The 25,122-nt window shown below is 41.5% G+C and overlaps 1 protein-coding gene across 2 annotated transcripts in view; it reads left to right on the top strand.

The window, feature by feature from the left end:
* lhfpl3 (LHFPL tetraspan subfamily member 3) overlaps positions 1-25,122 on the top strand; it is a 238,565-nt gene that overhangs the window by 209,401 nt on the left and 4,042 nt on the right. Inside the window, exon 3 of one of the 2 annotated variants that reach the window (XM_048553885.2) lies at positions 21,459-21,486. In XM_048553885.2, the coding sequence (XP_048409842.1) occupies positions 21,459-21,475 (17 nt within the window). In that variant the 3' untranslated portion in view covers positions 21,476-21,486. Of the gene's footprint in view, positions 1-10,823; positions 10,947-21,458; positions 21,487-25,122 lie in introns of those variants that run through there. The other variant, XM_048553886.2, reaches the window with a different exon arrangement.

Here is a 25,122-nt window from a genome sequence, read left to right as displayed (position 1 = left end):
AGTTTTTTTAAATTAAATTTGCTCGCTTTAAAGCATAGGTTAACTTAGGACTGAGAGAAAGATATTCACAAGAGAAATGATTGACCACCAGGTTAATTTAAAACAAACAAGGGGCTACATTGCGGCTTAACTGTTTCCACAACAGTTCAATTTGCAGTTTGATTTACAATTTTTAATAGTGATAAATAAATTAGCTGACTTTGTTGTGGAGGGGCCAGGGAACTCGAAGTTAACAAAGAGGTTTGTGTCCTGGATGTAGGTGGGGAAGCCTGGATCAAGGACAAACACCAACTCTCCGACATCACATCCTATCTCCCCCTTGACCATGACCCTTCCATGGCCTATCAAACCACTATCTCCCGCACTGTCATGACCTCATCACTTCTGATGACCTCCCCTTCACCGCCTCCAGCCTTATAGTCTCCCAATCCCACAGAGCCCAGTTGTACTTGCTCCCCAAGATCAAAACACCTAGCCACCCCAGCCAACTCATCATTTCCACATGTTCCTGCTCCACCGTACTCATCTATTCCCACCCCAACTCGATTCTCTTCCCCCGTGGTCAAGGTACTCCCCACCTACATCCAGGACACAAACCACGCCTTCCACCTCTTTGCTAACTTAAGTACACCTGCCCCCAGCGCTTCGTCTTTACTATTGACACTCAATCCCTATACACGTCCATACTCAACAAGAACAGCCTACTGGCCCTCAGTGTTTTCCTCTCCAACAGACGCATCCAGTCCCCCCTCCACCAATACCCTCCTCTGCCTCACTGAACCAGTCCTCATGCTCAGAGGGACTGCAGATGCTGGAGAATCCAAGATAACAAAGTGTGAAGCTGGATGAACACAGCAGGCTGAGCAGCATCTCTGTAAATCTCTGATGAAGGGTCGAGGCCCAAAACGTCAGCTTTTGTGCTCCTGAGATGCTGCTCGGCCTGCTGTGTTTATCCAGCTTCACACTTTGTTATCTAGTCCTCACGGTCAATAACTTTTTCTTCAATTCTTCCCACTTTCTCCAAATCCAGGGGGTTGCCATGGGCACTTGCATGGGCACCAGCTACGCCTGCCTGTTTGTCGGTCATGGGCGTACAGTCCCTTTTCAGTACGTACACCGGTGCTGTTCCCCAACTCCCGTCCTTACATCAATGCTGCATCCTGCACCAGGCCGAATTGGAGCAGTTCATCGACTTCACTAACAACTTCCACCCCACCCTCAAATTCACTTGGCCCATCTCAGACACCTCTCTCCCTTTCCTGACAACTATTTTTTTATTTCTGGCAACAGCTTATGTACTGACATTTGCCATAAACAAACAGACTCCTATAGCTACCGAGACTACACCTCCTCCCACCCTACATCCTGCAAAAACTCCGTCCTGTTTTCCCAATTTCTCTGTTCCTATTGCATGTGCTCTGACGAGGAGACATTCCACTCCCAAGCTTCCCATATGTCTGCCTTTTTCAAAAAATGCTCTTTCCCCACCTCTGTCATCCAGACAGCCCTCCACCATGCCGCCTCCATTCCCTGCTCCACAGCTCTAAACCACCTTCCCCCCCCCAACTAATAAAGATAGGGTTCCCCTTGTCCTCACTTTCCAACCCACCAGCCTCCGCATCCAATGTATCATTGTCAAACACTTCTGCCAACTCCAATTAGACCCCACCACCCAGAACATCTTTCACTTCCCACCTCTCTCTGCCTTCCACAAGGACCATTCCCTTCACCACTCCTTAGTTCAGGCCACATCTCTACCATCCACTCCAACCTGACCAATACCTTCCTCTGTAACCAAAAAAGATGCAACACCTACCCACACACCACCTTCCTCACCTCCATCCAGGGCCATGAACAGCCCTTCCAAGTAAGTCAGAACTTCACCTGCATCTCCTCCAATCTAGTTAGTCTATTGCATCCGGTGCTCCCGATGTGGTCTTCTCTATGTTGTCAAGACCAAACATAGACTAGGTGACTGTATCGCCAAACATCTCCGCATGGCCCGAAATGGCCAGCCTAACATCCCAGTCACCACCCATTTCAACTCCCAATCCTACTCCCCTCTGATATGCCTGTCTCTCAGCCTCCTCCATTGTCACAGCGACTCAACACAAACTTTAAGAACAACACTTTATCTTCCAGCTGGGCACCCTACAGCTCAGAAGGCTCAGCATTTGAAGTTCTCCAATTTCAAATAACCTTCCCAACCATCCCCTGCCTTCCATTCCACCTCTGACCCTTCCCTCCAGCCACCAACAGGATTCATCCCTCCCATCGACGAACCAAGTGGTACTTACCACCAGTATCCACCTATCACCATCATTCTGCCTCCACTCCTTCCCCCACCCCTTTATCTGCAGCTCTCCCTACTCTTGTGTCCAGTCCCCAAAAAGGGTAATATCTGAAATGTTGACGCTGCTTTCCTCCAGATGCTGCCTGGCTGCTGTGTTCTTTCAGCCTCCTGTTTGTGTACCTTGGATTCCAGCATCTGCAGCTTTTTTTTTGTCTCTAACCATTTTACACAGTGGCCTGCTGCTGGTCCTGCACCCAAGCAAGTAAGATTTGCTGTTTAAGGTACATTTTAAATTATACATTACTTTCAAGGAAGCTTTAACAAAGAAACTCTTTACAGAGAGCAAATGTAGGGTAGTTAGATAATTAGAGAGCTAGTGAAAATGAATTCTTGAGCAATAGTAGAGTAGAGCTGAATTCCCTAGTCACAAAGTCAGAAGTCACGTGACATCAGGTTATAGTCCAACAAGTTTATTTGAAATCACAAGCTTTTGGAGTACTGCTCCTTCATCAGGTGAAGTTTCATCTAGTCACAAGCAAAATAAATACAGGACCTGAAGTATACAGTCAGCATTGAGCGTATTTGGCATAGAATAGAAGTTTTGGGGTTTTAGTAAATTGTTGAATCAATCATTAAGGAGATTGTAACTGGGCACTTAGAAAAACTAAATGTAATGAGGAGGAGTTAGCAAGATCCTGTGAATGGGAAATCCTCTTAATTAATTTATTACTGTTCTTTGAAGGAATAACATGTATTGTGGATAATAAGTGAACACATGGTGCGTGGACTTCTGTAAAGCATTTGCCATTTGAAAACATTTTAACAAGGTTTCACATCAAAGGTTATTGCACAAAGTAGATGCTTGTGATGAAGGGGGTAACATGCTAGCACAGATGAGATTGGCTGGCAGACAACTAAGTAGGCAAAATGTTTTTTTTCCTTCTGAACAGAATATGATGAGGGGAGTCATGGAGGAGTCTGTGCCGAGGCCTCAGCCTTTTGCAATTTACATCAATTATTTAGATGAGGGGAGTGAAGGCATGGTAGATTCATTTGATAACACCAAGGAAGGTAGATAGAAGTGCATTGTGAAGAAGACATTCAAGGTTGCCGAGAAATATACATAGGTTGAATTAGTGGCAGAAAATTTGCAGATAGAATATAATGTGGGACAATGTGAAATAGTATACTTTGCCAAGAAGAACACAAAAGCAAAGCATTGCTTAAATACAGAACTAGGAGATCTAGTGCATGAAGTTCCGAAAAGTTATTTACAGATGGAACATGTAGTTAAGATGTCTAATGGGCTACTATCTTATGACAGGAATTGAATATTAAAATAAAGATGTTGCTTCTGTAATACAGGGCACTGAGAATGGGGCGGCTCAGTGGTTAGCACTGCTGCCTGACAGTGCCAGGGATCCAGGTTCAGTTTCACTCTCAGGCAACTGTCTGTGTGGAGTTTGTACATTCTCCCCAAGTCAGTGTGGGTGTCCTCCCACAATCCAAAGATGTACAGGTTAGGTGCATTGGTCATTGCTAAATTGTCCATAGTGGTCAGGGATGTATAGATTAGGTGAGTTATACAGGGGGATGGATCTGGGTGGGATTCTTTAAGGGTTGGTGTGGACTTGTTGGGCTGAAGGGCATGTTTCCACACTGTCGAGATTCTGTGATAACACATTTCAAGTACAATGTGCAGTTTTGGGCTCTTTATTTAAGGAAGGATGTAAATGTGTTGGCACTTCAGAGGATGTTTATTAAATTGGTACCTGCAGTGGGCATATTATCTTAAGAAGAAGGGTTGGATAAGGCTGGGCTTATTTCTGCTAGAAAGTTCAAAAAAACAGTGGGTGACTTGATTGAAGTATATAGAAGATCCTGAATAGTCTTGCCAAAGCGGACATGGTAAGAATTTTCCTCTTGTCGATGAATCCAGAAACAGAGGCATTATTTTAAAAATTAGGGGTTGCTGTTTTTGGATTGAGATAGGGAGAATGTTATTCTCTCAGATGTTTTGCAACTTTAGAACTCACAGGCTGAGAATGTGGTGGAGACGAGGTCATTTAATATTTTTAAGTCATAGTAGATTGATACCCTTGCTTTAAAAGAATCTAAGATGATTGGGAGTGGATGGGAATGGGAATTCAAAATATAAACAGATTAGCCATGATCTTATTGAATGTGGAGGAGACTCAAGGGCCCAATTGGCCTACCTCTCCTCATAGTTCATATTTTCATAACTTGTCATCCTGGATGGGAAGTCTGCAGTTTGCAAATGAGACACACATTGAAATCTGCTAGATGAACACAGCAGGCCAAGCAGCATCTCAGGAGCACAAAAGCTGACGTTTCGGGCCTAGACCCTTCATCAGAGAGCTCTCTGATGAAGGGTCTAGGCCCGAAACGTCAGCTTTTGTGCTCCTGAGATGCTGCTGGGCCTGCTGTGTTCATCCAGCCTCACATTTTATTATCTTGGATTCTCCAGCATCTGCAGTTCCCATTATCACTGAAATCTGCTAGACGTCCCTTTGCAGCTTGGATGGGTGAGTCTTTTGCTAGGTGCTTTCCCACTTAGAAGTTAAAATTCCTACCTATGATTGAATAGCGAAAGCCTTTGAATGCAGATAGCATGGTGAAAGTCTCTGCCAATTCGTTGTGCAGTATAAGGACATAAATAATACAGATCTTGGTGAATCTGCCTTCTCACTATCAGAACCAATGATGAAACATCTTGTAATCAGAAACTAATTTTGCTCAGTAGATGTAATTTATGCTTCCAGAACCAAAGTCCTATTTTTGAAATACTGGGTCTGCTGCTACCAACAAGTGACCCAATCTCCTAAAAAGAATTGGAAGAGTAAAAGTGTCCTAAATATGGGTTGTCAAAAAGTAATGCCAGATTGTACCCACCTGATTCTGGGAAAGGTGAAGCAGATGTGTGTTATGCATGTAATTAGACATGTGTGCTATCCTTTTAACGGAATGACTCAGGTGACCCAGAAGGGGGAGCTTGGGGGAGGCAGTCAAGGTCCAACAGTGTATCTGTGAAGACATATAATAAACTGTTCTTGGTTCAAGCTTCTGCAGGTGTACATCACATTTTGTAGCTCATAATTTGACCTAAACATGGGAACAAGGCTGAGTCACAACTCACAAGCTATATGCTACCACTATGTTCAAAAGGAAAGGAAGAGTTTAAATGTTGCCTGGACTTTGAAAACACTACAGGACTGAGGAGGCAGCATTGTAGACTTGCTGGGAAATGGACCAAAACGTCGAGGGAAATGGTCAGCAGGGGATTCCGGTTGTGGTCGATGCCAGGGTCTCAAGAACCCCAGTGCTTAAAATCTAAGTAAGAGAGTCATATTGCCCAAAATTTATGCTTACAACCCAAATGAGAGAACTGGAGTCAAAAAGAAACAATCCTGAGGACAAGTTATAATGTACATATCGCTAATCAGGGAATAGATGGGGAGTCAACTAGGTGTGAGAAAGAAGCAGAAGGCCCAGAGTCACGGTTAAACATTATGTCAGTATGTGGTGAAGCTGACTGTTTCTGAGCTCTTCCCAAATTATAAGGGAGTGAATATGGAAGCAGCAGTGTCTCTGATTCCCCAATCAGTCCACAGGGTGAAGTTAAGGGCACTGCCATTAAAGCCTGCCAAGATTATATGACAGACATACATGTAACAAGTAGTGCCACTGAAGGGCTATGTACTGGTAAGTACAGTTAAGGGATCAGTGTGCAGAACTGCCACTATACGTACTAAAAGGTGACTACCCTGCATTATTCAAATTCTCCTGGTTACCAAAATTAAATTTTGATAGAGGCATGGTTAATAGGCTGGGGGACTTATAAACATGAGGGAAACCTGGAGGAAATGAAAGGAGTCAAACTTAAATACAGCTGAGGCTGGAGGCTTGTTTGAGGTGTATGAAGGTACATCCAGTACCATACGCCGTTTGGTCTTAAGTGGAGGCAGACCTGAAATGGCTGGTGATTCTGGGAGAGTTGGAACAAGTAACCACAAATGGAAGGACCACTCCAGTCAATCTGGTCTTAAAAGCAGGTAATGTAGTGAGCATCTGTGGTGACTTTTAGGTCAAGTCAACCTAGCCCTCAGTGCGGAATAATACCTACCTTCATGCATTGGAAACCTGTTCAATAGACTGGCAGGGGGAAAGAAATTCTCAAAAATGGATTTGTTGCAGGTCCACTTACAGATGAGAAGGAATCCCAGCTATCACAGATAATAATGACACACAGAGGAGTTTTCTGCAATAAGCGACTTCTTTTTGGCATCATGTCTGCACTGGCTCAATTCCAGGGGTTCAGTTTTATCTCAACACTATTTTGGTCAGGAGCATTTGAGAAACCTCTAAGAAACCCTGCAAAGATTGCAGGAGCACAGCCTACAAGTAAATAGAGAGAAATGTGAATTATTTTAGGGACTCTATCCCAATTACCTGGGCCACGTAATTGATAGTGAGGCACCACAAAGCACAGAAGTTGGAGACCATCATGAAGGCTCCTAGGCCAGAGAATGTGTCTCAACTGAGATCATTCTTGGGACGTCAATTATTATCTCAAGCCTGCCTCAGATTTGGCACCAGTTGCTAGGAAAAGGGTAACTGTGGAAATGGGATGTAGGATGCTTACTGGGAAGTTAACTCAGTCTTAACACAGGGAAATGTTAAATCATTTTGACTCAGTATGCGTGCGACACCTCCCCTTGTGGGTTTGGTGCTGTACTGTTACACATCTTATTGAATGGAAAGGAAAGGCCCATAACATCCACATTTAGGTCACTAATTAAGTTGAAGCAGAATTACGCCCATGTCAAAAAAGGAGGACTGGACAACATTATTGGTTTAATGAAGTTCACCTATTTCCTTTACAGCAGGCACTTGGTGCTGCTGGCTGACCACAGGCCACTAACCTCCATTTCTGGCCCATGCAGCGTGCCTGCAGATATGGGCACTAACTCTCAGCCTACTCATATGAAATCAGACAAACAGAGAAGCATAGCAATGTAGATACCTTGACAAGGATGCCCCACTGGGAAATACAGATTTCCTGATTGGAATCTGAAAATTAGGTACTTTTCCCAGGAAGATGCTCTTACCTGTCCAGAAGGTGGGAGTTGCCCATATCAGATGGGTATTTAATGTAGGGAAATGAAAATTGTTATCTTCTCCCCACCCTGCCTTGCTGTTAAGAGAAAAGCTGCTGAAACAAGTAAACCAAGGGCACCTCAACATGGTGCAAATGAAGAAAATAGCCAGGAGCTACTTTTGGTGGCTACATGTGGACTCGCAGATTGAGGAGAAAGGGAGATCATGTGAATCCTGCACTTTAGTAATGAAGGCACCATAGTTATTGCCCCTTCACCCACAAATAATAGCCTCAATTACCACTGCAGTGGATTCACATCATTTTTGCAGAACTGCTAGAGGGGCAGAAATTACTAGTAGTCATTGATGCCTATTACACGTGGCCATTATAAAGTCAGTATTAGCAGGAGCAATGATAGACTGACTGGAATATTTATCAGGTTTGGGAACCCCAACAAGTCATGAGTAACAATGTCTTCCATGCATGAGTTTCAACTGTCTGCATATTTTCTGGGGTGGGGGTGTTGGAGAATGTGCAGGATTCTTACTAATGCGCGGGCTTTGCATGATCCTGCTTTCTCCTCAATCTGGGAGTCCACATTGAGCAACCAAAAGTAGCTCCTCGCTATTTCCTTGATTTGCACCATGCTGGTTTTAGTTGAAATAAGCAGTGTTGAAACCCTGCATGCTGAGTAGTTCAATCTATCGGCAGCCAGAAATGTAATTTGATGGCCCCTTTCTCTCATTTCCAATGGGATGTTGGCATGAGGGAAATCCATTTTGTTTACATTTTAATACTGTTATGAAGGTTAGGACTGTGGAGACTGGCAGCTGTATAATGTAAATGTCGAGGAAGATATTGATCTTCTGTCCGCACAGACAATCCAGGGACATTTCAAATCCTTCAGCAAAATGAATATACAATCCGATGCATTTCCAGAACAGATGAATGTGTTTCTAACACTCTTAACAGCTTTCATTTTATTTCATGCTATGTTGAATAACTGCATTGTAAATTACTTAAGATGACAATGTATCAGTTTATAATCTTTGGAACCAACTTACTTAAAATCATTTATGACTTTTCAGAATTATAGTTTTAAATATTAGTATATTTTGCTATGTATTTCATTAAGTCTTCTGCTATATTTGATTGCATTATGTCATCTTTCAATGTCATGCTGCAACTAAAGTGCAAATTTAAATTAGTTCAATATGTAGCCATCAGCTGATGCCCCTCTTAAATGCTGTAAGAGACAATTTATTGGTTCAGATTCCAGAGCCTTTAGCTGTATTCATTGTCATTAAAGGTTTGATTGAAAATTTGACCCTTATTAATGAAGTGCAGCCAGTGAAGGTGAGGAATTGGCGAGAATATTGGTTACAAATGTAATTATGGCTGCTTGATTCTCTTCAGTTTATTGCGAGAATTTCCCAATGGCTCCATAAAAGTTGGACTGCTACCTATTTGACACAATGTCCTGACATGCCAATTCAACCTCAACCACTGAGTTGAGCATGCTTCATCTCACATTGCCGCTGTAAAGGATATTTACTGTATGTTGAACTATTCAGGTCTGTCACGCACTGAAAAAATATAATTAGCCTCCTTTATACCTTAAAATACGTGATCGATGAATGAACTAACTTTCTCTTTGGAATGTCCTTGATATATACTGAAACTGATAGGTGAGAAAGCAAAATCAGTTGTTTCAGTTAGGTTCTTCGGCCACCACAAAATGCATTTACCTGTTCCAAAAAATGGGACAGTATTAGTATTACATGAGCAGCAAATTCCACGTGGCATACCAGTATTTATGTTTATATAGTACTAATTTAGCAAACCCTACTATTCTTGGTCATGGGTAGTTAGCTAGATTCCTCTTAAATATATGGAAACTCATTACCCCAGGGAGCAGTACTAACCAATCGGTGGATAAGTTATTTTCGGTTGAATTCCTTCTTGGATTGATGATGGACTCAGTGGTTGCATCTTGCCAGCTCCGAAACTAACAGTATTTCTCTTCTGGCAATGGTATTCTAAACATAAACCCACACTCCCTGCTGCCGGAGCTGAGCTGTGGCAGAAGGGCCATGAAAATAGAATGTATACAGGTCTCTTGCCATGGGTCTAATGCCGATCAAAAGTATGCTGTTCTGATGGCCCTGCCTTGGCATACCAAGCAACCAAGTGAACGGATAAATGAGATTGTCTTAGATTGGCTGGTGAATATTGCAGCCATCAAGTAAGCTCTGCACATCCTGCAGAATCCTTTAATCAGTTGTCACTGATGCACAATAAGCTGAGACATGACTTGCCAGATCATTTTGTCTTTATTGTGATTTCAGTCCGAGGGAACAGAGGGTCAGGTGATTTTTTTTTAAAAACCCTGGAATTGCCAGCTGATTTTGATTTGGCATGACAATCTTGACAATGTTTTGGGTTTGCAGAAGTTTTTTTTTGATCTGTTGATAACCTTTGCCTCTTTTCTTTGACAGAACTTTAGGGCCATTGTAATACCAAACAAATTTTGTAAAAATTAGACATAAGAAACAACATAGCTCAAAATGCAGTTCCTTGTCATTGCATACTTGTCTTTTTCTTAGGGTGTTTTAAGTGTGCAATGACAAGGAGTGTATTTTTACAACGGGAAGATTACATTTGTCGGGATAGTAATAAAATCCAGTTCAAGATTCCAGAATACTGGGAAATATCCTCTAACTAATGAGAATGAAAATAGTTTGTGGCTAATTAAGTAAATGATCCTTTATAATTGGTTAAATTAATCCACTTTTTTTCCCAATTACCATTAGACTGATTGTCTATTAGTTTTGGTTAGAATCCAATGTTGTGCTTTGTCCTTCAGTAACAACTGGCAAGTGTCCCCTATCATCAAATAAATTTACTCAGGGCCACAATATGCACGTTAAAAATGTGTCTAAGGTATAACTTTTGTAGTTGAGTTTAAAATCCATTCTCACACTGGATCAGTTCTGAAATTTGACTCATGTTCCCAAATAATCATATGCTGTGCGGAGAGGGATGAGCAATAGCAATCTTGTTTGCGTTTTAGGCCAGCATAGAATTTGATTGTGTAGTTTGGTTTACTAGTATTTAAAGTCAATGGGAATCAGGAAGAATTCTCCAGTAGGCAACGTGCCCAGCATACAAGATGATTGTTGTATTTATTAGAGGTCAATCATCTTAGCCTCAGGACTTTTTGCAAGATTTCCTTAAGGCAGTGTCATAGTATGCCCAACTATTTTAATGGCTTCAATGACCTTCCCTTGGTCACAACGGTATTCAAACTTGGGCTACTAAGTGGCAAGAACCATTTGTGCCACACAAATACCTGGCAATGATTATCTCCAACAAGAGAGAATCTAACTATTTCCATTTGATATTCAACAGAATGAACACCACTTAATCCACAAACATCAACATCCTGGGGTTGTCATTAATTAGAAACTTAATGTGTTGGCCACATGAATATTGACTACAAAAAGTGTGTCAAGAGAATTTTTCTGGTGAAAAACTCAACTCCAGGCAAGTGAAAACTTTTCCTTCATTACTAACAAATAGGTCTTTTTCCAAGAGACAGCCAGTGACTAGTGGGGCACCATGGGGATCAGTGCTTGCACCCCAGCTATTGACAACATATATCCAGCCAATTCATAAACTCCATCCTACTGTGTTGCTCACCCAATACCCTCAGTATTGACTCATTTTTAAGATGTTTAGCTTTTACCTTATTGCAGATCTAGTGGCCTTTCAAGCAGGAGCTAGTGGTACTGATACACCCTCTGTCCAAAAGAGGTCATTGAACTCTGAGCAGATGGACCAGCAATGCCTTCTCTTGAACACTCCACACGTCAAATGTTCCGCTCAGTATGCTGTCTGTGGATTACACACAAGAGCATATTGCAGGTGGCTGAGGTCTTTTGGACTTGGACACCTGCTGGAGATGAGGCACATTCTCAAGCACAGGTAGAAAACATTCCCAAAATATTGGCCATTGATTATTTTGTGTAAATGTACAGATAGGCAGAGAAACACCAAGTATGTTTGGTAGACCAGATGAATGATTGGAGGAGGCCAACAATAATACCGGGACTGTGCTGGCTGATTGAAAAATGTGACAGTTACAAAAACAATAACTCTTGCTATATCCATTTGCGATGGCTGTGCCAATACTGTCTGAAGATTATAAGAATCAGAACAGCTTTTCCATGATGTGATTCCTGACCAGTCATCGCAAACATAAACAAAAAGAAAATGAAAGAACAGTGGATGCTAGAAATCAGAAACAAAACAGAAATTGCTGGACAACTCAGCATGTCTGGCAGCATTTGTGGAGAAAAATCAGAGTTAATGTTTTGAGTCCAATGACTTCTTCAGAATTGATGGTAGCAAGGAAAAAGTAGATATTTATGCATACAATGGGGTGTGGTGGCTGGGGAGAATAAACAAAAAGTGCAGATAGACCCCACATAGAGAGAAAACCAGTTGGACAAAGGAACAGTCAAAAGGTCAGTTTCAGGGAATGAACAGCTGCTAACAGAGACTGTTAGTAGCTGACAATGTGTTGAGGTGGTAGCTGCTGGATTTTTTCCCAGCAATTTCTGTTTTTTGAAAGCAAACATAAATGTGGCTTCATCTTAGTTAGTGGTATATTGGGGCATAGGGAGGGGCCTCTCAGAAGGAGGGCAAGGTAATGTCTCTACTGGATTTTATTTTTTTTGAGATGCGTGCAGCAAAGCAACATTGGGAAATTATTTCTGGTAGGACAACACTCTCTCATTTCATCACACCTATACACCCAGGAAGGCATCATCAACTAAAACAGCACGATCTTACATACATACAGTTCCGTGTGCTAAGTTAGCAGCTTTGTGGTGTTGTGCTTTGGTAAGAGCTATGGAATGTGTTTTTATATTGGAGAACAAAGGTTACACTTTCAAAATTCACCAGCAAGCACATCAGTTCTGCAGAAATGATAAGGATTCAATCATTACGAGCAATGGAATGGTCCTGATGCCAAGATTTTTATTGTGCATTGTTACTGCATATGAAGTGCAATTTGATGGCAGATGTATGATTTTACTGAATCTATGCAAGCCTCATTAATGGGATTGCTCCTGGCAGGGCCTCACATCACAAATATATCCACCTTGTTCCCGAACACCAGAAAATTAAGCTTATTGTTACCACTCTACCCTTCATATTTTGTGATGCTGTCCTTGTAAACTCCATTAGGTTTCAGGATGCCCATGTTTCCATCCACTTCTTTTGTTTGACTGTAAATGCCCACAATTTTCCTCCTCAGTCCATGGTTTGCTGTGTTGCTATCACTACAATAGCATCCACCATCCTCAACTGAGGCAGAATAGTGGTAACTTACACCTCCCCTCCCTCCGCAGTCCTGTGTCCTCCAGTGTTGTGTCATGTTCTCTCCTATCTATATTTGGGGTTATCCCCTTCCATATCATTATCCCCTCAGAGTCACAACATAACACAGCTCATTTCAGATGAATTTCTCACTTTCCCCTAACACTCAATGGACTATCCCTGACCATTTAATGCTCAAAGCCACAGGACTAATGGTGGCCCACCTTTCAGATTGACTTGTGAAGTCAGCCCTGACTGAGCACAGTCTTCACCAAGACTGATGTCTCCATAGCTGACTGATTACTTGTAGCTGACTGATTACTTGTAACTTACAGATTAGTTGAACTTGAACTGTAAGACAGATTATGGCCTTATTCCCACATAGCAGTAGAACTGTGACCAGTTCCCTAAACTTTAATGAGTCCCTCAACTTTGGAAGTGACACTCCCAACTGACTGTGGTCACACTTCACCCATTCCTTTTGACTTTGAGATAATTTAGCTGAAGCAGTGTGTTTGTCACATAAGTTACCGGCATATGCTGCATGTGTTACGTTGCATGGTATCTTTCTAGCAACCTGTCTGCCCCTTTGATAATTTAGTGCGGTCACGCATGATGAGCTGTCTGGCCTTCTGGCTAAAAGTCTTGCAAGCCAGAGATGATGAGCACCTAAGTCGGCACAAAATGTGAGGGAGCACTAAGAAAGCAAGAGACAAAAAAGCAAAGCAAGTCAATTAGAAATACTGCATTTCTCTCCTGAGAAGGCTCCATGGCCCACTGTATCATTGCCCAAGACAAAAACCATATTTATGTTTGCCATGACTGATCGGGAATCACGTCATGGAAAAGCTATTCAGATCCCAGTGTCAGCACAACCATCTCAAATGGATATAGCAAGCATTATTATTATTGTCGCTGTCATATCCTTAATCAGACAGCACAAGAGGAGCCAACATGGTACAGATAACATTGGTGAACTCCTCCAATCATTCATCCTGTCTACAAGTGTCCCTGACAAACCTTCATGAAGATGAACAAGAAGCATTTAATGTCCATGTATTCAAAATGATCTGGCAGAAGCATGCAAGGCATAGGTGTCTGTGAACTCCAAAATAAAGCCCTGAAGATGATGATGCAATGAGGCCAGAGGTTTGGCCCAGCTGCATGAAGAAAAGGTGGAAGAGGATGATGGTTATGCATTATGCATGGAAATAATGGGGATGGCAGTCGAAGGGTTGGGACACCAAGCAGCAAAATTTGGTGCCAGGTAACTGCTTTGTCGTACATGTTGGGAATCAGTGCTTTCTGGTTTCTTGGAAGGGGAGGAGAATGACACTCAAGGCCTGGGAAAATACCACCTAAAAGGTACCGTGTCCCATTACATGTTTCATAAACAGGTTGTGTCCTCGTGCCAACCACTGCAATCATTCTGATTATTAATCACCCCCTGTATGAGGAAGTCCTTCTTGATGCTTGCCTTCTCCCTACTATCCTGGAGCAGAGACCTTTTGTTGTTCTAGTGTCGGAAAGTGTGTGTTTATCTAAAATAACATATGTATCTGTGAACAGTTAGAATGTAAAACCAAGGTTGTAAAATATAAAGATTAGTTTATTTGACTTGTTTTCCCTTTTGTATATTTTTATTGCTTCATAATTACAAAATCAAATGAAAACAACTTGTGTTCTGCACAAAGGGAACTCGAGCTAGGAAAGAGATTCCATCTATAACTGCAAAATCAGACAAGATTTGCTACCACAAGACAGCTTTTCTAACTGTAGATTGCCATTAATATGATCCAATACAGCACTGAAACAGACCTTTCTGTCCATTCCAGCCATCCTAAATAAATCTGCCAGCATTTGGTCCATATCTCTCTAAGCCTTTCCTAATCATATACCCATCCAGAGACGTTTTAAAATGTTGTAATTGTATCTGCCTCCACCACTTCCTCTGGCAGCTCATTCCACACACTCACCACCTTCTACATGAAAACGTTTCCCCTTAAAGTCTCTTTTAAATCTTTCCCCCTCACCTTAAACATATGCCCTTTAATTTTGGACACTGCACCCCCCCCCCCCCCAACCCAATGCCAGGGAAAAGACCTCGTCTATTTACCTTATCCATGCCACTAATGATTTTATAAACCTCTATAAAAGGTCATTCCTCAGCCAACAACAGTCAGGAAAAGTAGCCCTATTATTAATGAGCAAGAGGAAAATTACAGTGCCTCTGGCTTCCTCAATATTACCTGGGACATTTCATGCCCAATTTACTTGCTGTTATGATGGCAAAGTTTCACCTGGTTTGCACACAACAGCAGCAGTGCAATAAATGATCAAATAATCTGTGATTTTAGGTTGCAGGAAAAATAAAAACCCAGCAGAACACAGCTAATTTATATTCACTCGAGCCTCTTTTTAATACCACTTGAGGGTGAATATTTTCTCAGGACCCTTGGCTTAAGAAAATGGCTGGTGGTGAAGAAAATACTAGTTTCTAAAGAAACACCTCAGATTGCTATACAAACTCAGTAGATGTAGCAGCATCAGTAGGGGAGGAGAAAGAGTTAATGAAAATGTCAACTGTTCCTCTCTCCACACTCGATGCTAGATCTGAGTTTCTACAGCATTCTGTATTTTTTCAGCTACCACAGTATTTTGCCTTTATTGTTTGTTGGAGTCGAACTTGGAATAATTTGACCAATAATACACGTGGCAACTGGGACAACCTCATTAGAATCCGAACAATCAGCTGATTTGAATGTCACACTTGATAGTTCAGGATAACTGAGGATGTGAGAAGCTTAGGCACGAGCCATTTTTCACTATCGAAATATTGTTAGGCTCATTGAATTCTTCAGCAGTCTTTTTTTTGTGAAGAAAAATACTTTCTTTCACAATTGCTGTAGTTTCCAATGCTATAAAGTTTCACTTTCATTCTGTTGAATGTCTTTCAGTTATTTTAATGGATCTAATCGGTCATGCCACAGCACATATCCAGCAGTGGTGGGACTTGAGCCTATGCCTTCTGGCCCAGAGGCAGGACACCATTACAGTATTGCAAGAGCCCCAAAACAGTTGCATTGGCCAGGAACTGAAAGTCTTGTATGATTTCTGTCATAACAACCAACCCACAGCTGAATACATTTTACCTTGAGGTAGTTCTAAGATTTTGTATAAATTAAAAATTTATCTTCTGTCTTAAATCTCTTCCCATTCCTGTTGATTTTGTATCAGACACCCATTTAAAGTACATTTCCAACGTCATGTTCTAAGTTGCTTTAAGGGAACTTCTGCATTGTGGATCGCTAAAGCAGGGAAATGTTGCTTTGCACAAACTGACTGACACATCTCAAATCATGGATAACAAGGTGTAGAGCTGGATGAACACAGCAGGCCAATGAGCATCTCAGGAGCAGGACAGCTGATGTTTCGGGCCTAGATACTTCATCAGAAATGGGGGAGGGGGGAAAAAGAGTTCTGAAATAAATAGGGAGGGGGGAGGGAAGTGAATAAAGATGGATAGAGACGATAGGTGAAGAGACAGACAAGTTAAAGAGGCAGGGATGGAGCCAGTAAAGGTGACTGTAGGTGGGAAGGGATCGGTCAGTCCAGGGAAGACAGGTCAAAGGCACAGGATGAGGTTAGTAGGTAGGAAATGGGGGTGCAGCTTGAGGTGGGAGGAAGGGATAGATGAGAGGAAGAACAGGTTAGGGAGGCGGGACGAGCTGGGCTGATTTTGGGATGCAGTTGGGGACAGGAGATTGAAGCTTGTGAAATCCACATTGATACCATTGGGCTGCAGAGTTCCCAAGGAGAATATGAGTTGCTGTTCCTGCAATCTTCGGGTGGCATCATTGTGGCACTGTAGGAGGCTCAGGATGGACACGTCGCCTGAGGAATGGGAGGGGGAGTTGAAATGGTTCGCAACTGGGAGGTGCAGTTCTGTTTACTATTAGAAGCTAGTTTGCCCCTTTCTTATTTTGAAAATTTTTAAAAAATTCTTACCAACTGGAACAACTTGTAAAATCAACTATTTTACAAACTATACTTCAAGAGCCTCACATGCCTCTACATTCCAATTCTCGAAATTTTTCTCAAACTTACAGCAGAATTATTAAATGCAAAAGCAGAATTGAAATGCAACATTTATTCAAACAGGTCCAAGGAAGGGTCACTGGCTCTGAAACATTAACTCTGGTTTTTTTCCTTCGCAGATGCTGCCAGACCTGCTAAGTTTTTCCAGCAACTTTATTTTTGAGCCAGTCTCTATCATTACATTATGCAAGCAAAAAGCCAAATCAAATAGGATTTATTCATGAAATCAGATTCTTGTATTTTATTGAATCTGAACTTGGAATGCACAATTACTTAACTCCTTAGTAAAATTCTTCCTTACATTCAACAGTTGTAGTCATTTGACTTTTAGTTTCAAGCAGAAATTAGTGGAAGACAATGCCACCTAATGGCAATTACCTAAAACTGCATGTCAATTGCAAGGTTCAAGTTGAAAAAACTTGAATTTATGCAGAGATAATGGGAACTGCAGATGCTGGAGAATCTAAGATAATAAAATGTGAGGCTGGATGAACACAGCTGGCCAAGCAGCATCTCAGGAGCACAAAAGCTGATGTTTCAGGCCTAGACCCTTCATCAGAGAGAGGGATGGGGAGAGGGTTCTGGAATAAATAGGGAGGGGGAGGTGGACCGAAGATGGAGAGAAAAGATAGGTGGAGAGAGTATAGGTGAGGAGGAGATAGGTCAGTCCAGGGAAGACAGACAGGTCAAGGAGGTGGGATGAGGTTAGTAGGTAGGAAATGGAGGTGCGGCTTGAGGTGGGAGGAAGGGATTGATGAGAGGAAGAACAGGTTAGGGAGGCAGAGACAGGCTGAGCTGGTTGTGAAGCAGTGGGGGGAGGGGACAACTGGGCTGGTTTTGGGATGCGCTGGGGGAAGGGGAGATTTTGAAGCTGGTGAAGTCCACATTGATACCAATGGGCTGCAGGGTTCCCAAGTGGAATATGAGTTGCTGTTCCTGCAACCTTTGGGTGGCATCATTGTGGCACTGCAGGAGGCCCATGATGGACATACCGTCTAAAGAATGGGAGGGGGAGTTGAAATGGTTCGCGACTAGGAGGTGCAGTTGTTTATTGCGAACTGAGTGGAGGTGTTCTGCAAAGCGGTCCCCAAGCCTCCGCCTGGTTTCCCCAATGTAGAGGGAGCAACACCGGGTACAATGGATATAGTATACCACATTGGCAGATGTGCAGATGAACCTCTGCTTAATATGGAAATTCATCTTGGGGCCTGGGATGGGGGTGAGGGAGGTGGTGTGAGGGCAAGTGTAGCACTTCCTGCGGTTGCAGGGGAAGGTGCCGGGTCCAGCCTGTCTCTGCCTCCCTAACCTGTTCTTCCTCTCACCCATCCCCTCCCTACCTCCCCACCTATACTCTCCTCTCCACCTATCATCTTTTCTCCATCTTCGGTCCGCCTCCCCCTCTGAAGAGTCTAGGCCCGAAACGTCAGCTTTTGTGCTCCAGAGATGCTGCTTGGCCTTGTGTGTTCATCCAGCTCCACATTTTATTAACTTGAATTTATTAGCAGCTTTCAGGACAATCACCCTTGCACCTCACAACTGCCAACTTCAGTTCATGTTTTACAGGCACAGCTGCTGAGACAGTGTCACTAGTCTTCCTAAATGTGTTCAGCTCCTTTTGAAGCTGATTGGGAATTAGAATGCTCAGCGTAGCAATCAGGCTGTTATCTGTATTACTCCATAAACACAGCATTGTTAGTTTGTTATTTCTATTGATGACTGCTTCAACTGTATAAATTGATTCTGTGTAGAAACTATGCACCTCTATTCCAATACACCTTACCATTTTTCATCTGGATGATATGACTATGGATGTGTTGCCAGGGCACAAAATGGTTACTTTCCAAGGACTCCTTATGAGAGCCAATTTCATTTTGTGGGTCTATCTTTAATTTTCAGAGGCTACTTGTTATTTCTACCACAATTTAACAGTGAATAGTGTGCCAATAATAATGACCTACTGTTCCACAAGTCATCACAAATGTAAAAATCCCAAAAGATACCCCCAAACCCAAACTGTCTGTTACCAAGGACTAAAGCAAACCACACAAGAAACTTTTTATTGTAGCACATTTAATTTTAACAAGACCATGTCAAATGTATGCATCATAAAACAGACTCTTTCAAAATCCCAAAAAATGCATTTAATCACAAATAAGACAGTGGTTTAACACACATGCTATGGAATCTGTGACCTGCTCATTGTTCACTGATAATGGCTGAGAAACTTCTATATTGCTGATTCATTTGCTGTCACCATATAGTACACTTGCTCTCATCCTGATGCTAAAGATACTTAAAGTCTGGTGTATGGGAATATAAACTTTATTTCATAAGCATATCCACCAACAACTATAGAAGGGTCTCCCGAAATGTCAGCTTTCCTGCACTTCTGATGCTGCTTGGCCTGCTGTGTTCATCCAGCTCTACAACTTGTTGTACCTTGCCATGGTTTCATTTCAGTATATGGCAACAGAAAGGAGGATCATGTGACATTGTAGCATTTCCTAAGATGCACAAGGTCACAGTATACATGGTAGTCACCATATATATTGCCTCATTAGCATATCAGACTTAAAACATCTTGCGCTACACACTTTAGCGAGAACACAATTTTTTAAGGGTCTGTCTGGGATCACTGTCCCATTAGGGATCACAAAGCAGGTGGATAAATCAAGCATTCAATTTTGCAAAATTCTCCAGCAGTTTTCACTTTAGTAAGGCTGCTACTGGTGGGATGCCAGGGGTCTGGACAAAATTGGAGCGAAATCTCTGGAGACAGCAGAAACCATTTCATTAGCACCAGCACAATTCCTTATTGCAGTCTCCAGGAAATTAGGGAACCTTGGGCTTGTTAGTTTTCAGCTTTAAGGCATTAGAGTTGTCATGATACCCCTGTACTGCAAACAACTGCTATGCATATGCTTCCAGTTGGCTGATGGTCTGCAAACACTATCTGTAAGTTAAATTTTAACCAATGTCACAACAGAAAACAGCTCATGAAACAGAAAATTAACAAATTGCATTTTAATACTGCTTTCAATCTAATGAATACCCTAAGGTGCTTATCGTGTATTGTATCATGATCCTTGAATCTTTCTCCTCCACGCACCACCCCCACCAACCCCCACCCCCACTGCCGGCACCAACTAAAGTGTGTAGAACTTGGTTTTTAAGTATGAGCTTGCTTTAAGACATTATGAAGTCACAAGACTGCAGGGAGAACTGCTGTGTCGGATTTTACACAGTAAGGTCAAGTGCACACATCCAAAACACACAGAATTCATTTGACATACCACTTCGTTTGAGCTCTGCAGGGATTATTGCCAAGTTAGGCAAATAGAACACCCTCATTTTGGATATTAGGATGGTAATACCAGTTTTAGCTGAAAACTGCCGCTATTCAGATCAAATTTCTTTGAAAAAGTAACAAATCAAAAAAGGAAAGTCTAAACTGTAGGCAAAACAACTGTATAATTAGAATGCAAAGTTTTTCAAGAAGATTAAAGTAATTGAGTTCTCTTCTGGCTATACTACAGAATGCTCAGATTATTCCGCCCCAGTGAAATAGTCTCGTGTCAAGGTGAAAACAGTAGCAGTTTATGTCTTTTATTTAATTCTATGACCAGTCTTGGTTTTTAACTCCCTTTGGAGAATAAAACAGCTCACAATTTAAACTGGACTGTGCATCACTATTTGTAAGTTAACTCCGTGAGGTACTGATAATATAAACTTGAAAAGGCAAGTTTAGGTCCAGATCATGGTAATTTCCACTGTTACCGAATGAGTAAGCATGGTAGTCAAAACAAAAAAAAAATCAAATTCATGAAAGTGAAGGGTCATTTAGGGGACTGGCTGATGCCACAGAACTAAAAGATACTTGTCGCAGACCACAACTGTATTTATTAAAAGGCTAACTCTTTAAATAGGAATGGTGGTGAGGTTATCAAGACTGACTTCGGATAAAGTCGTACAGCAATCAATAGTGTACATAGTTAAATGTGAAAAATCTCCTGCTCCTCTATCTTTGCACAGCAGTATCTTACTGAGCAGCTTGGCACTGAAATACATAGAACAATCTTGTAGAATCTTCCTATTAATTATGCAAGAAAAGGTTAAGGCTGGTGCATTCAAATATAAGAAGTTTACTGAGTGTAGTATGTCTTACTTTCTGACAAAGAACCTCTGTGGTACCAAAAATATATACTTAGTTAAAAGCATGGTTAGAGACCAAAAGGTCATATTTTTGAACAATTTAATGCATATTTTTCTTCCAATTTTTGGCATGTTTTACATTAAAATAAATATTGTAATGTACACTTCCTAGTTCAGACTTGGGTGTGCCTGTGCCACTGATTACGCAATTTGATTGTTTCTAGATATACACTGCTGCAAACCCACAACACAGGTCCAAAATCTCTCGAGGAAATTGTTTGGATGTTTTGGATATTGGCATGCTAAAGACCACAAGTGTGTTTGTGGGCAATTGTAAATGTAGTGAACTGTAAGCACCATTCATATTTTGGTTTGAAAATAATTTCCCTTTATATCTTTGTTTTACAGATGATGGAAATGCTTAATATACAATGAGGTATGTATTTTGATTCTGCAGGTTGGAGTTGATGTGACCTTATGCGCTGTATTTGTTAACAGTTTGATGACAACACCAAACAAATCTGTTTTGATTAATATACAAGACATCACTTATGTGGTGAGATGTCATTCCACCCAATTTTGGTACAAATTAAGAAAATCAACAATTTGCTGGACAATGTTTTGTTCCGCCAGTGAAACTGCTCTTGATAAATGAATGGCACTACGTGTGCAGAGCTCTAATGTTCTTATTCAAATAACAAGGAATACGTTTATACTCAAACTTTAATTCTACTGATGGTGCATGTACAACGGAGATCTGTTAGTAACATTCTTGTTGCTGAGATTAGTACTTGAGATTATTTTGACAACATGGGAAATTCACTTTTTTCTTAAAGATGATGAGGGTTCTTGCAATGGTGTTACAAAAATCAGCTGGGTGCTATGCCAAATAAGACAGATAAGTTTTGAATGCAGTGTTTTGGTCCAAATTGTTTCATTTTCCTAATTTAAAGTTATCTGGAGAAACAAAAAAAAATTGTACCTGCAATTTAGTATTCAAGGTCTGGTGGAAGTATCAACTGCTTTAACACAGTAATCGAAATTCACACACAACACAGAACGTGATATGTACCCTAAATTATATAAAATTACTGTTTAAAGTAGTACAAACATAATGTAGGATCCAACTCAATGCTTTTCCACACCACTCAATATCCAAGTGTTTAGGAAATGGGGAACCAGAAGAAATTGTGGCTTATAAATGGATCCTATATACACATCTGACAGTATACATAATAGCAGCACAAAGTTACTTGTTTAAAAAAAACTTGCTCCCTCTGCAGGGCATCTACAGGCATTTCCTTCACAAATAATTAGCTTTTACAGAAGTAAGTTTGTGCACTGTTTTCCCAGCTGTCACTAGTATTCACTACAAATTAACTGAAGTCAAGCAGCTCATTTTGATCCATAACACAAAGGTAAAAAGCAGTTAGTACAGACATTATTCTGTTAAAGCAGGATAACTGGTCACTACTGATTAATTGGAAATTATTCAAATCCTGGTCAATGATGGCGCCAAGCTAGAGGTTTGGTTTTGAGCTTGCTTTCATCACTAATGGCATATATTGAATTACTTAGCATAATTCATACAAAAATGGGCATCTGAATCAGGTTGCCTTTCTGGTGTTTTCTTTCTCTCCAAGTCTGTTTTGTGGATAAGATTTTGGGAGGATGAGGGAAACTAAGTCCACGTCTTGTACTCTTTTTGTTTCTGTATGCGAATCCCGAGACAAAAAAAAACACTCAGACATAAACAAGACTTGCTGAATAAAACATTATACCATAGCCAGAGCACTTCTGGTTGGTGCTATGTAGGGAAGATTGATTTCATTAGAGGGGATCAGAGGATATTAACTAGGATGTTACCTGGGTTGGAACATTTCAGCTATGAAGTGCAGTCTGATGGGCCGTGGATCAGGAACTCACCCTGGAAGGGTAAGTAAAGCAGGAACCCTCTTAAAATTTGTAAAAAAGGACTTAAAACAGCTTCACAAGTGATTAACTAACTACAAAACACATCGCACTAGGGTTAGTATTAGCATGGATAAAAGATTGGCTGGCTAACAAAATGCAAGTAATGAAATAGATTTCTCAGGCTGACAGGATATGATGAGTGGGGTGCTGGAGAGATTAGATTAGATTCCCTACAGTGTAGAAAGGTCAGTGCTGGGCCTCAATTTTTTGTTTTACAATTTACATTTGGGTGGTGCAATGGTTAACACTGTCTCACAGTGCCAGGGACCTGGGTTCAATTCCATCCTTGGGCAACTGTCTGTGTGGCGTTTGCACATTCTCCCCGTGTCTGCGTGGGTTTCCTCCAGGAGCTCCAGTTTCCTCCCACAGTCCAAAGATGTGCACGTTCAGTAGACTGGCCATGCTAAATTGCCTGTAGTGTCTGGCAGTGTGTAAGTTAAGTAGATTAGACACGGGAAGTGCCAGATTACAGGTAGGGGAATGTGTCTGCGTGGAATGCTGTATGGATGGGTGTTGTGGACTAGGTGGGCCCAACGGCCTGTTTGCACACTGTAGGGATTTTATATAAATAATTTTGAAGAAGGGACCATAAGTATGATAACTAAATGATGGCACAAGGACAGGTAGGAAAACAAGACATGAAGAGGACATCTGAAGCCTACAAAAGGGGCATAGTTTGTAGCGGGCAAAGAGAGAGTATGTAGGAGAATGTGAAATTAGCCATTTGGCAGAAAGCATTTATAAAGTCCCATTACATAATTAGTAAGAGATTGCAAAAGCTCCAAGATGCAGAGGTTGGAGTGTCCTAGTGCATGAATCACAGGTTCATATATACAGGTGCAGACAATAATAAGGAAGGCTGTAGAAATGTTTACTGCAAGAAGAATGAAATGCAATAGGTAGGTCATGTTTCAGTTATATAGGGCAGCATATGATAGGGTTGTTAAGAAGGCATACGGTGTGTTGGGTTTTATTGGTAGAGGGATTGAGTTTCGGAGCCATGAGGTCACAATGCAGCTGTACAAGACTCTGGTGCAGCCACACTTGGAATGTTGCGTACAGTTCTGGTCACTGCATTATAGGATGTGGAAGCATTGGAAAGGGTGCAGAGGAGATTTACCAGGATGTTGCCTGGTATAGAGAGAAGGTCTTATGAGGAAAGGCCGAGGGACTTAACCTTCTACTCTCTAACGAAAACAGCCTTAGGAGACGACTTAGAGACATACCAGATGATGAGAGGGGTAGATAGGGTGGACAGGGAGAGCCTTTTTCCTGGTATGGTGATGGCTAGCATGAGGGGACATACCTTTAAATTGAGGAGTGATAAATATAGGACAGATGTCAGAAGTAGGTTCTTTACTCAGTAGTAGAGCGTGGAATGTCCTGCCTGTGATAGTAGTAGATTTGCCAACTTTAAGGGCATTTAAATGGTCATTGGATAAACATATCGATGATAATGGAGTAATGTAGGTTAGATAGGCTTCAGATTGGTTACACAGGTCAACACAACAGAGGGCCAAACGGCCTGTACTGCGGTGTAACGTTCGATGTTCTATATGGAGTACTGTGCATAGTACTGGTTGTTCTACCTACAGAATGATGTTAATGTACTGGAGTGACCAGAATGCCTTGAGGGAACGTGAGACATGCTCGGCCTTATCCTCTGCAGTTTAGAAGAGTCAGTGACTCAATTTTTTAAAAAAATCCTCTAGGTAGATGCGTAAAGGATGCTTCCTCATGTCCAGAGATGGGAAAAACAATTTTCTCTCGAGGGTTGTGTTTTTGGAATTCCCTTCCTCAAAAGGACAGTGAGTGTATTATAAATATGTTTAAGGGAGATTAGATTTTTAATTACCATGGGAATGAAAGATTAATTGCAGGTGTACAGAAACGTAGAAATATCAGATCAGCCATGACCCTACTGAATGGTGAGGCAGGTTTGAAGGGCCTAGTGGTCTACTTTTATTCCCATGCTACAGCTGAAGTGCTGGAAAATGGGATTAAATGACCATTGTGGGCACGATGGGCTGCAGGATCTTTGTCCTCTACAAAAACATCTCCATTCTCACCTCTAACAGTTTCCTGAAATGAATGAGGA

The sequence above is a fragment of the Stegostoma tigrinum genome, chromosome 25 (assembly GCF_030684315.1).
Source record: "Stegostoma tigrinum isolate sSteTig4 chromosome 25, sSteTig4.hap1, whole genome shotgun sequence".
Taxonomy (NCBI): Eukaryota; Metazoa; Chordata; class Chondrichthyes; order Orectolobiformes; family Stegostomatidae; genus Stegostoma; species Stegostoma tigrinum.
Note: the sequence above shows the minus strand (reverse complement) of the source record. Positions and strands in the feature narration are given on the sequence as shown.